Source organism: Carcharodon carcharias, chromosome 3 (assembly GCF_017639515.1).
Source record: "Carcharodon carcharias isolate sCarCar2 chromosome 3, sCarCar2.pri, whole genome shotgun sequence".
In the NCBI taxonomy this organism is placed as follows: Eukaryota; Metazoa; Chordata; class Chondrichthyes; order Lamniformes; family Lamnidae; genus Carcharodon; species Carcharodon carcharias.
Genome location: NC_054469.1, coordinates 27,222,688 through 27,235,912, shown reverse-complemented (window position 1 = coordinate 27,235,912; position 13,225 = coordinate 27,222,688). Strand labels below are relative to the sequence as shown.

At 40.9% G+C, this 13,225-nt stretch overlaps 1 protein-coding gene across 10 annotated transcripts in view; it reads left to right on the top strand.

The window, feature by feature from the left end:
- kmt2ca (lysine (K)-specific methyltransferase 2Ca) overlaps window positions 1-13,225 on the top strand; it is a 471,931-nt gene that overhangs the window by 385,786 nt on the left and 72,920 nt on the right. For 9 of the 10 annotated variants that reach the window (XR_005942627.1, XR_005942628.1, XM_041184363.1 and 6 more), the window contains 5 exons: window positions 327-2,531; window positions 4,801-5,135; window positions 5,590-7,442; window positions 9,001-9,112; window positions 11,502-11,583. Coding sequence is in view for 8 of the 10 variants with exons in the window: in XM_041184363.1 (XP_041040297.1) it covers window positions 327-2,531; window positions 4,801-5,135; window positions 5,590-7,442; window positions 9,001-9,112; window positions 11,502-11,583 (4,587 nt within the window). In the remaining 2 variants the exon portion in view is untranslated. The remainder of the gene's footprint in view (window positions 1-326; window positions 2,532-4,800; window positions 5,136-5,589; window positions 7,443-9,000; window positions 9,113-11,501; window positions 11,584-13,225) is intronic. The other variant, XM_041184367.1, reaches the window with a different exon arrangement.

Sequence of the window (13,225 nt, the reverse complement as noted above, 5' to 3'; positions counted from 1 at the left end):
TTCATATGTGTTCTATTTGTCATACTGATATAAAAAGACACCTGGGAAATTATTTATTGCACTTATGCACGTGTAGCATTTTGAGCTGCCAGGTTATAAAAACCTCCATGATGTGTACGAGTGTTTACACGAGATGGGTTTCTCAGCATTCAGTTCTTGACATTTGCACTTTTTTGTGTCAGACAAAACAATAATTTGATACTTCAGCAATGGGAATGTTTTTTAATACAATGTTAAGGCTTTTGCTTCAGTTTCCATGTTAACAATGTATGTCATTCAGGTTACATAAATCTGATCATTTTATCTTTTGCCTCATATCAAAACAGCAAATGCGCCAGAAGAGTAAGCAGCAAGCCAAGATCGAAGCTACACAAAAACTAGAACAGGTGAAGCATGAGCAGCAGCAACAGCAACAACAGTTTGGGTCCCAGCAATCTACAGGGGAGGATTCCAACAGCCCTAAAGCAGGTGAACAGGACAGTGGACACTTGTCTCCTCTACACTTGCCCAAAGAAGGGTTTACAAGGCCTCGGGTTCCTGGCACTTCTGTATCAACGCCATCAGATGATGTCTTTCTAAGACCTCAGGCTCCTCCTCCAACCCCAACCAGGATACCATTACAGGATCCATTCGCACAATCCCAGACTTCACAGCCACAGTCACCACAGTTTTCCCCAGCTGCTAATGCATCAAGACCATCATCTCCTTGGGATCCATATGCTAAAATGGTAGGAACACCAAGACCACCACCTGTTGTTAGAAGAAATTCAGTGTCTTCTTTAGATTCTTGTGCTGTTCCTCAAGGTGTAACCAGACCATCCCCAGCTACTGAACAGATCGAGAGAAACAGGCCTTCATTGGCTGATGAGTCTTTTGGGGCACCATCATCAGTTGGTAATGATCCTTATGCAAAGGCACCTGATACTCCTAGACCCTCCATGACAATATCAACAGATCATTTTTCAAAACCATTAGGATTGCCAAGGCCACCTATGAATCCTGATCCATCAGGGAATAATATGTCAGTAAATGCAAATGATCCCTTTGCTAAACCTGTACATAGACCTGATATGTTTCCTAGACATCAAGTATCACATAATCGAATGGGACCTCTTGATCTATATTCAAGATCACAACCTGTACCTGGTCCAACAGGTGTTGAAGGTGGAAGTGGACCCTTGTTTAAGACACCAATGCCACCACTTCAGTCACCTCAAGATCCTTATGTATCTATGCCTTTAACCCCAAGACGTACTCCTGTTGATCCTTATGAAAGAACTGTGTTGACCTCCAGACCTATGGATAACTTTCCGCAAAGCCCAGTACAGTCTCAGTCCCAGACAATTGAGCCTTATGCACAGCAACCACATACACCTCGTCCTGTGAATGAGCCATTTTCACACAGTCAGAGAATTCCCCGGCAGACCCAGAGTGACATGTTTGTTCAACAAGGGTCAATGTCAAGATGCTCTCCTCAGGATCCTTATTCACAGCCTCCTGGAACCCCTCGGCCTACGGCTGATCCTTATTCACAGCCGCCTGGAACCCCTCGGCCTACCACTGACCCTTATTCACAGTCTCCTGCAACCCCTCGGCCTACCGCTGACCCTTATTCACAGCCTCCTGGAACCCCTCGGCCTACGGCTGATCCTTATTCACAGCCTCCTGCAACCCCTCGGCCTACAGCTGATCCTTATGCGCAGCCCCCTGCAACCCCTCGGCCTACGGCTGATCCTTATTCGCAGCCTCCTGGAACCCCTCGGCCTACAGCTGATCCTTATTCACAGCCTCCTGGAACCCCTCGGCCTACAACTGATCAATATGCACAGCAGCCACTTCCTCCAAGACCCTCTCCACAAGCAGATCCATATTCCCAGCCACCTGGTACACCAAGGCCTTTAACTGTAAATCGTTTTGTGCAATCAGCAGTTAATCAGAGATATTCAGATCCTTATGCACAACCTCCTGTAACCCCAAGGCCAGTTGTTTCTGATCCCTTTGCACAACCTCCTCACTCTCCAAGGCCAGTTATTTCAGACCGGCAAACATTGACGAGACCAGGTTTGTTGGCAAATCAGGATCTATTCGTGCCACCACCTCACAGTAGAGTTCCAAATTTAAAAGATACATTTGTACGACCAGCTGATGTGCGTTGTCGAGCACCTCAGGGTCCCAGACAAGCTGGAATGCCAGATGAAGCTTTTTCACCCCATGCATCAGCAGTGAGGCCATCTGCAGACACATTTGGACGCATGGTACATGACCCATACGATCAACCACCAAGGACCCCAAGACCTCAAACTAATGACACATTTGCGCCGGGAAGACTTAATCATGATATTAATGACCAACAAGGACCTGCATCAGATTCCACAAATTTCAGCAGCTCCACAGGATCGCCCATGAATTCCCAGGTGCAGCAGTTTCATGCTGTACCTCAAACACTAGACCAAGGTCAATCTGTGTTGACATCTGAAGCACAGAATAACGTAAGCACAGGTCAAATGGACACGGAAGAAAAGCAAAGACAGGTAAATCTGATTGCATACTTTGAACTAGTCTTAATAATTTGTGATTGATTGGTAGAGATTATGCATTAATAAAGTGCAGTTATAAACACCTTCAGTTGGAATGCAGACTGCAAGTTAAAATATGAGAAAATCAGAGTAAGATTATTTTACATCTAATTACTCTGAAGGGTTCAATTTTTGTAGCCACCCTAGATTATAATAGAAAATACAATGGTGCAGGACTAAGAAGGGCATTGCAATCAATTGGCAGGTCTAAAAGTGTGCACCACTTTTCACCACCATGATATACTCATCACACCTCTCAAAACACATTGGCCTGTAACTTCTGAACTCCCCAGCGTCGGATTTGAGGGGTACCCCAAAGATGTAATGGGGAGTCCCACTGGGAAGTTTCCAGCTAAGGGTTTGCACGGCAATTGCCCAGAAGTCACATATCCTCTGGCCAATTGCATTATGCTGGGAATCATCCAAATATGCAGTTTAAATCACAAACTTTGGATGGTTCCCCCAGAGTTATACCAATAGTTACTCAAGAAATCTAGAAGAATTAAAACGTCTTCTAACTTCTGAGTAACTATTGTAAAGACTCAGACTGACCCCATAGGACTCGCCCCACACCCCTGACGCCCCCCTTCCCCCAATCCCCGACCTCCTCCACCCCCAATCCCTGACCTATGACACCCTCCACCACCTCCGACAGGCTCTACCCCCCCGACTTCCGACACCCTCTAAATCCTATCCACAACGTAGACATTACCTTCTCCTTGGCCTGTCAATTTCCCATGCCCTTTAAACTTACCTGCTTTCTGGCAGCAAGTGCTATAAAAAAAGGGGGCATGGCCTCCTTGTATTCACTGGAGCTACAGTTTGCTGGGGCCTGCGAGGAGTCTTTTATTGCAGGCCCTAAGCAGCTCTGGTGAACAGAAGTGTCAACGTAATTTTCAAGACCAGGTAAGGAGGGATTTAGTTCTTCTAATTCCTGCGGGTCAGCACTTTCCAACACCAGTCGGAAGTTACGGCCCAGTGCCACATCATCATTTTCCTTTCAAAAGAAAAATAAATATGTATTTTACATTCATGTTTGAGCAGAGCCAGGACCTTTTGCAGAAAGCTTTATTAGAAACTGAGAGTCCTTGGTTATACAAATTTGTCTAATTCATAGCAGAAAGCCTGCTGCCAATGCAATTCAGATCAGCACCTTATGATACAAGAACCAGCTGAGGAAAATGCCATTAAACGATGAGATTAATAATTAAGCAGAGAAACAAATGATTTGAACAATGGGATTAGTTGCACCCTAACCAGAACAAATGGCAGGGAATTTCTGCAGTTTGGCCATCAATATTACTTGATTCAGTACATTACCAAGTATTTAGACCAATAGAGTTGAACAGGGTACTATCGTTTTAGGTTGATGACCTTCTGTCAGAAGAGTTCTAATAAAAGGTAATCGACCTGAAATATTAACTCTGTTTCTATCTCCACAGATGCAGCCAGACCTGCTGAATACTTCCAGTATTGTCTGTTTTTATTTCAGATTTCCATCATCTGTAGTATTTTAATTTTGTAGTAGAAAAATGTGACTTGGCTGTCAATCTCAAGCAAAGCCGGAATTGATGACTTACATGTGGATCAGTGGCAGAACAGTGGTTGCAGCTGTATTTAGTGTTCCATACAAATACTGAAAGGCCTTCAAAACACCAATAACAAAAGTGCAGAAGAATCATTTTTCTGCATGAAATAATTGTCATCTTGCCAGTGTTGCCACATGGAATGCTGTTCTCTGTGGTCAGAAGTCAAATGCAAAGTTAGCCAGCACTTGGTAAACCAAGATTATTGGAAGATGTTTTATAAATTGGCAATTTCTCATGCCTTAATATTACAATATGATTTCCCATTGTCTTCCTATGCTTGCTGAAACCACCAGGATCATATTTCTTAGATAAATGTCCTTGTCTTTGGTTATGTTGCCTTGAACACCAATTTAATATTTGGGAAATCAAAACTACGTAATTCGAATTTGGCTTACAAGCGGGCTTATCTATTTGATTTTGAGCGTGATGGTAAATTGATTCATTGTGTTTTTCCATAAGCCATTTCTGTATCATTTATGTTAATTTCTAGTAGACTCCATAAACAGGTTTGTTCTTTTAAATGTTCAGCTGTTGGAGAACAATTGAGCATTGTCTTAATGCCTAAAATAAGATAAATTAATAGTTTGTATCTGTAATAACTTTGTAGCTAAATGAGAATTGTTTTAATTTTTTAGAGGCTGAGATTACGAGAACTGATTCTTCGACAGCAGCAGCAGAAAAATGCAGTCCGTCAGGAAAAAGGCCTGCAAGAGCAAGCAATGACATCTGCAGCGACACCACTTAGGCACTGGCCACAGGAGGATTTAAAACGTCAAAATGAACTATTTGGCAGACCACCTCCCCCCTACCCTGGTATCGTGAGACTCCCTCGTGTTCCTCAAGCTGGCCAAAGATTTTCAGGCCTTTTCTCAAATGAACCGCGTGGTCGTTTTATAACTGACGGTCAATTTAACAGACCACAGTTTTCTGGAGATGTTGCAAGAATGGTTATGAGACCCCAAGGTCCAAGGTAAATGTTTTGCCATAACAAAAGCCTTAAACTTTCCAGGCTTCCATCGAATGATCTTTATCTTTGTTTGGGATGTCAAATTAATCAAAAATAGTTTTGATTTTAAGCAGGCAGCTGATGACTATAAACCAACTTTAAAACGTGTTTTGAGTAAATGTGGAGCTTTGAAAATGCCTTATTTGATTTGAACTGTTACAAAAATTAGTCTTGACTGCAGATATTTTGTTGTCATTTTACTTGATGGTCCATGATATAAACCTTGATACAGTTAGAAAAATGTCATGCCATACAGCAAATGCTTTTAGATAAGTGCTTGTCCTTCTTGTCACAATAGTGATATTTTAGTAGAAATACTTCCTGTTTTAAGCATATGCACAGATGCAAACTGTAACTCATTATTATTCTAGGGCATTGACCTAATTGGTTTTGCATACTAAATCTTTCTTTCTCCTAGGAACTCTTTTGCAGGAACTGGGCAGAGACCGTTTGCAAATCAGGAACTCTTCCTTGGACAACGTCAGATGCAGGCACATGTTCCAGGCCTTCCACAGCAGCTAAGGAGATCACTGTCAGTGGACTTTACCAGGTCTTTAAATAACCCACAGATGAACAATGGAGTAATTATCCCTCAACATTTTCCTCCTCGGGGTATGCAAATGCAGCAGCACAATATTTTGGGTCAGCCATTCATCGAACTACGGCATAGGGTACCAGAAAATAGGCCACGGCTTCCTTTTGCATCATTGGTGCCTTCTACAAGTGGTTTAGATCCAGTTAGCCAGCAACAAAGACCTGGAGGGATCACTGTGCCAGTGCAGGGTGCTTTCTCTCCAAGTCAAGGACCAAAGCCATTGGACTCTGTGTCAAATCAACAGCAAGGCATGCGTAACCAAATGGAAAATTGTAATAATTTAGATCAACTTAATGAACACCAGATGCATATAAATCATCCAGCCATGCCCCTTTCCCGTTCTTTGAGCAACCCACATGCTGGTGATACTTTTTCATCAACAGTCTCCTTGTCTGCCCGTGCATCCACACAAGGAGATGGTATGGTAGAAAAACTTGATTCTGATGAGCCTTCAGTGAAAGATCTTGATGTTAAGGACCTTGATGGAGTGAGAGACCTAGAAGTTAAAGACTTGGATGATGAAGATTTGGAAAACTTAAATTTGGATCAAGTAGATGGGAAAGGTGATCCTGATTTAGATAATTTAGACAACATAGAAACAAATGACCCACATTTGGATGATCTCTTAAAATCAGGGGAGTTTGACCTGATTGCTTATACTGACCCTGAGCTTGATCTGGGTGACAAAAAGGACATGTTTAATGAAGAATTGGAACTAAATGATCCGATAGATGATAAATTGGATGAACAAAGTAAGACTGAAGAAGAAACAAAATGTGATCAGGTAGCCAAAGCGGGAGAACCATCTGATCATTGCCCTGAGAAAGAAGAAAAACCAAGCGAAGGATCCATTGAAAGAAGTCCTAAAGATTCAAAGAATTCTGTAAAATCTGAAACTGGTACCAATGATGGTAATCACGATGCTCCTTACAGTGCGGGTACAGCTGAGACTGAGACAATAGATACAGTAACAGATAGTGCACCCACTTCTAACTCTTGCATTGGCGGAGAACTGGAAATGCCAAAGGAAGAGGAAAGAGTCGACTGTAACCAAGAAATTAAGGGGGCTAGCCCAGGTTTCAGCGATTCTCAATCTTCGACCCAAACATCTATTTCCATTGGAAGCAATTCATGCAATCTAACTGGTTCTACACCAGTCCTTTCAAGTTTGTTAACTGAGAAGACAACCAATTCTGGACTTGCATCTTTGGGTTCACCAACCCAGATTTTGCCATCACCTCAATCACATCCAAATATAGGTATCTCCCAATCTCCTAATACTGCTATTTCCCCAGGGCAAATGCCCGAGAATGCAATAAATCAAAATTTGCAGATAGGGCAAAGGTTAAATCGTAGCTTTTCACAAGGCCCTTCAGCAAATCAGACCTTTTTCCAAGTGCAGCCACCTAACCAAAATTACACAGCAGGGCAACAACCAAGTCAAAATGTGATTATCACAAATCAACCAGGTCCTAGTAATCTGTCCAACACACAACAAATTATGCTTCCTCAGACAATGGGTCTTCAGGCTCAGCGAGAGCGACCCCTCCTTTTGGAAGAGCAACCCCTCCTTTTACAAGACCTTTTGGAACAAGAAAGACAGGAGCAGCAACAACAACGACAAATGCAGGCTATGATACGTCATCGGTCCACTGATTCATTCTTCCCCAATATTGGTGAGTTAACCTTGCCTTTTTTTTTATAGTAGTAGTAATAGTCAAAACTGGGAATTAATGCTGTGAATGATGGATTTAATAATACATTAATGCTTAGAAATATTTAAGTATAAACAGTGATCTGATATTTATTTTGCTGCTTTCTCTCGGAGAGAGAGAGAAAAATAGTTTGCTTTCCAAATTAATGGATTTTTATATTAAGTGAAAACCTTTTTTTGTCCACTGGTTTTCTTTGTGCATGCAGTTAAATTGCTTTCATATTTTCTTGTTACATTGTCGCTTGTGACTATAGCAAAAGTTTTTATCAAGGTTGTTGTGGCAAACCAAAGAGACATCAAAATGTCATGAACCAATACAGAAAATAACCAAAAGGACTAATGGAATGCTGGCCTTTATATCTAGAGGGCTGGAATGCAAGGGTTGGCGGGGTAGAAGTCATGCTTCAGCTATACAAAGCTATGGTTATACCACACAGAGTACTTTGAGCAGTCCTGGGCACCACACCCCAGGATGGATATATTGGCCTTGGAGGGAGTGCAACTTAGATTTACTAGAATGCTACCTGGACTCCGAGGATTACATTTTAAACTTTAGGGGTTTTTTAAAATTACTTTATTATCTTGTGGCTTAACTTTTTGTGATCTGTGCATTTGCACCCCAGTTTCTCTACCTATTTTGTTTTCCAATGTTTTTGTGAATTTTAATTTTCAGCAATCATTTTACATTTTGGAATTAACTTACTTTTAAAATGATGGTGGTTGAACCCACATAGTCCCATGCTTGCTTTGCAACACAAGTAAATTGATGTACTGAATCAGGTCCAACAGTGCTACCAGATTCAGGAGGCAGTTGATATGGTAACAAAGTGCAGGACCCATGAAAGTTTTTGGTCTGCACCGCCATTAGATCTATGCAACCAGGTTTTCACTTTGAAGAATGGCATTGTAGTACAAGAACCACCTTCCGGTATTTGATGCCACTCCTGAAGTAAATGTGCCTTAACACTGCACATATTGGAACTGAAGTCCAACTCTGTCTGAATGCTGACTATATAGCACATTTACTCATTTAGCAATCTAAAATAATTTGTATGGTCAGTATTGAAGTGTATCACTATCTTGGATACCATGCTGGAAGAACATTCCATTTTGGAAGCGGAGGAAATTTGTGATGCACCTGATACAGATAAGGCTTCTGGCCCCTAAGTCGGGGTGGCATTTACTTTGGTGTTGAAACCTAATTATTCCTTCTGGATCCAGTAGACGGGAGCCCTTCTGGAATAAGACGAGAATTGCTGTTACTGTATATAGTTGGACTGATGCAAAAATATTTCACTTAAATTATACTAAATTTTTGAACATTGCTGTAAAAAGACACTTTGTCGAAGTTTTTTGCCTTGCACTCATCAGGATAATCGCAAGAACATCAATGTCAGGGGAAGCAACGACTTTATACTGTATGAGAAGAGAGTGCTGATTGGTTGGCAAGTGCATTCCGATTGGTAGAGGAGTTTCCATGGAGAATGCACCATACTGAAAGTTCTTGCATTCTTTTACAGATTTTGATGCAATTACCGATCCGATAATGAAAGCAAAAATGGTGGCCTTGAAGGGAATCAATAGAGTTATGGCCCAAAGTAATTTAGGCATGCCGCCGATAGTAATGAACAGGTAAAGATTTCTTGTATTGGAAAATATTTGCTTTTTTAGGAGTTCTTAATTCAACCATTTTCCATCAGGAAGGAAATCTAATTACTTCAGAGAAATTAGAAATTATGCACAACAATGATGGCTAAAACAGGCTAAATTTCCCCTTTCCCCAGCATCTCTACCTCTGGCTTCAGTGTTTTTGTGTAAAATATTCTGTAATGTCTCATGCCCATTTATTCTTGCAAACATTCTTTTGTGATGCCAGTGACTGTTCTTTCTTCTAATTCCCCATAAAATTACTACATTTAACATTGATCAAAAAATAAACCATTTTACACTTGAACCCTCTTCATCCTGAACATAACCCTCTCCCCCCCAGCAGTTTCTGGTCAGCCACAGTTATGCATTCACTAAAGTATGCCCTCATCCCCCAAAGCTAATGTAGATAAGTCCCCAGTTAGTGCTAACTTTGTTTTATGCCAACAGCCTATTCCTTCACCGAATTATGTGTAGGTCATTCTTCCTGTACAACTTTTTTACTTCCCCCTAATTGCGATCCACCAGTAAGTTTCTCTGCTTTGCCTCTTTCTACATAACAAGCGCACCACAAGTTTAAAATAGTTTATTTTACTTATAAAAAAATTCCCAAATATCCTCAAAAGTTAATTTCCTTTTACACATCTCATTTAACTAGTCAATCATTCATTTTTTTTCTAGCTCATTTGGCAATGAAAGAAACCCAGGTACCAGTAATAACATTGTACCCTGTATCTTAAACCTGCCCATCATAGTTTTATATTCTGCAGGAACAGAGCAAGTTGAACAAGTGATCTAAATACACACCTCTATCAGTAAGAAGTGTGCAAGCGCAAAAATAGTACATTAACTTTGTTTCCCCTCTTCCAAAAGCCTCACCCTGCACTGCATGCCTTCGTAACGTGAAAAGTTGAGCAAAGATCTGTTTTCTTAGCTTTTATGTATGTAATTACACAGTGCATTAACTCTGTTATTAAACCCTACTTGGATCACAACTTCAACCCAAGATCATTGATATTACTCTGTGCCTGTTCTCTTTGTTGCTGCCCACACAATGATTTGTCATGCCATCTATTGGCTATGCAAATTAGTACAAAGTATAATTTTTTGGCTATGATTCTTCTAGTTTCTTCCTTTGCTGTCAAGGATGATTGTCGCACAGTTTCTTTATTATGATTTCTGAAATCTTGCTGCTTTTATGGTAACTTCACATGCAAAGTTTCCATAGAAAATATTGAGTAGGAGCCCAAATGTTTTGGCAAAGTGAGGGATGGGGCATTAGGAGGAGGAATTGCCCCAGGGTAGCTCTTGTACACCTTTTAGTTCTTTATTTGATAGGATAACCACAGATCTGGGAATACAAACATGTTTGGTATAATGCAATATAGTTTAAAAAAAAGTCGCAGATAATTTTTTCTGGCACACTTGAGCGTTGGAGCCATAATGCATAATTTGAGGTATTATCACCTGAATCAGAGAAAATGCCCCATTTATTTATAATTGGTTTTACATTTTTGTTCTGGTACAGACAGGTAAAGACTTTGTGTTATTTAGTCTGTTCCACATAATGGTGTTATCTTGTGTATCATAATATAAAAACTCCACCCACCGAACCCACCCCAATTTAGGGAAAATAATTGGGGAAATCTCTCTCTGACCAATTTTGGTGATCAGAACTAGTCAGGAGATCACTCAGGTCCTAAATTCCCTGCATTACTCACTTTTTGTAAGAGGTGATGACCACCGCACCCAAGCTCTCGCTTGAAATAATTTGGTGAATAAGCATCCACTCCAGAGACCCACAGTTCTCTGGGAAAAGAACCACCTCCTGATATCTAACCCAGATCTGGCCTATATAAATTAACTTTGTGACCTCTGGTCCTCCCTAACCTATTTAATTAGAACAGACTTGTCACCTGGAACTAAATTTATCCCAACCATTATCTTTGAAACCTCAATCAGATCATCCCTAAGTCTTTGCCTACCCATTGTGGAGCCCCAACTGTTTTAGCCTATCTTGATAACCAAGATATTTTATACTGGGAATTTGTCTTGTGGCCTTCCTTTGCACTATTTCCAAAGTCTCGATATCACCCCCATGTGAGTAGACCAAAATGGGACACAGTGTTCCAAACAAGGCCTGGCCAAGGTTTGCACAATGCACTTCGGGAGTTTCTGTGTTTTGATGCACATCCATATTTGTACCACATGTTGCAAAAAAAGGCTAAGTGGTGAAACTAGGAAAAGAGTTTATATAAGACGGCTATGGGGAATGATGGTAGTTATTTTCCAGTTTAAACTTAAAGCTTGTTTGAAGAACCCAATAAGTATTTCTTGGGTTTCTAATTGTATTTGCTCTTTTCATTTCTTACAGATTTCCATTTGTGGGTCAGCCAATGTCTAGTACACAGAGTGGTGATAGTGGACAGAATCCCATTCATCAAGGAGTTAGCCCAGTAATTATTTAATTAAATAAACTCTGATATTTTTAAACTTGTTATATTTTGGAATTTATGAATTATATTGTAAATAATGCCAACAATACAGATATATACAGATTTGTAAGGATAACACAAGTTATAAAAGCTATCTTATACCCTAATGTTCACAGTAAGTACACAGTCCATGTAAACTAATAGGCACCCTATGGTCAGACACATCACACTCTGAAATCAAGCGACAGATGCTACCTCAATCAAATGCTGTGGAGCCCTCTCAATTACCCCCAGACATTTGTCATACCACGAGCCAACCGGTCTCACTGCACTCCATCTTTCACATGAGAGTTTCCAATCTCCACTCTCCAAGACATCGCTTTGGAAACTTCTCCCAAATCAGCGCTTTCTCTCAAACGCCTTCCGCAAGCGTTCATCTTTAGGGTTTCAAACTCTCCTTCCGATGTTCCACTCCCCTGGGTCACCACATGCATCCAAGCTGTCTTCCATGCACTCTCCCTCACCTACTCAGCCAACAACAATACCACTGCTTCACAGTAGGCACTGGAGGTGATGACGTAGTGGTATTGTCACTGGGCTATTAACCCAGAGACCCAGGGTAATGCACTGGGGACCTGGGTTCAAATCCCACCAGGGCAGATGGTGAAATTTTAATTCATTTAAAAAAATAATTTGGGATTAAAAGTCTAATGATGACCATGAAGCCATTGTAAAACCCGATTTGGTTCACGTATGTCCTTCAGAGAAGGAAGCCTGCCATCCCTACCACGTCTGGCCGATGTGTGACTCCAGACCTGCAGCAATGTGGTTGACTCTTAAATGACCTCTGAAATGGCCTAGCAAGCCACTCAGTTCTCAAGGGCAATTAAGGATGAGCAATAAATGCTAGTCTAGTCAGCAACGCTCCCATCCCAGGAATGAATAAACATAACAAAGAGTTACAGACCTTCAGTTGTCTCTTTGGACCTTCTGGCCTCTTGCAAGCTGTTCTTGCTTTTAATCTGCTTTCTGCAGCATTTGTCTCTTTAAATATGAAGGTTGGAGCCTTTCTCTCTCTCCACTCTTAACTTCACTTAACAGGAACATTTCCAGGTTCTTATCCTTCCTTCGATTGGAAGATCTGCTTGGGATGTTACCCTGTTCCATTCCCATGGATTTCGGGGTCTTTTCCTTACCTTGGGACTGGCAATCTGTCCCCTTTGCTCCAGTTTCTCCCGACAGTTTCCCAAATCAAACTGCTGTTTCTTTAATTTTTTTGTGTGTCTGTGGGAGGAGCCTGTCTCCCTGGACCCTTGTTGCTAGAAAACAGCATTTTTTTTCTACTCTTGTTTGCTTAGCTTATGGTAAAAACCTCATTGGAATTGCAAGCACCTTTTTTTTTAAGTGTACTAAAACTCAATTTGACCTATCTTAACACACAGATGCAGAAATACAAATCAAACTTAAACTTTAAAGCAAAAGCCCATTCCTAACACCCACAAAATACAAATATAACTTACTTAAACTGTCTCTATTTCCTAACACTCCTCGAAAGTAACTTTTTTCAAGCTTAATGTTTATTGCTTTTTGCGATTGTCTTAAACGTGCCTTTTTACTAAGTAGTGGAATTAGTCCATTAATCTTATCATAACCTACTTTAGCC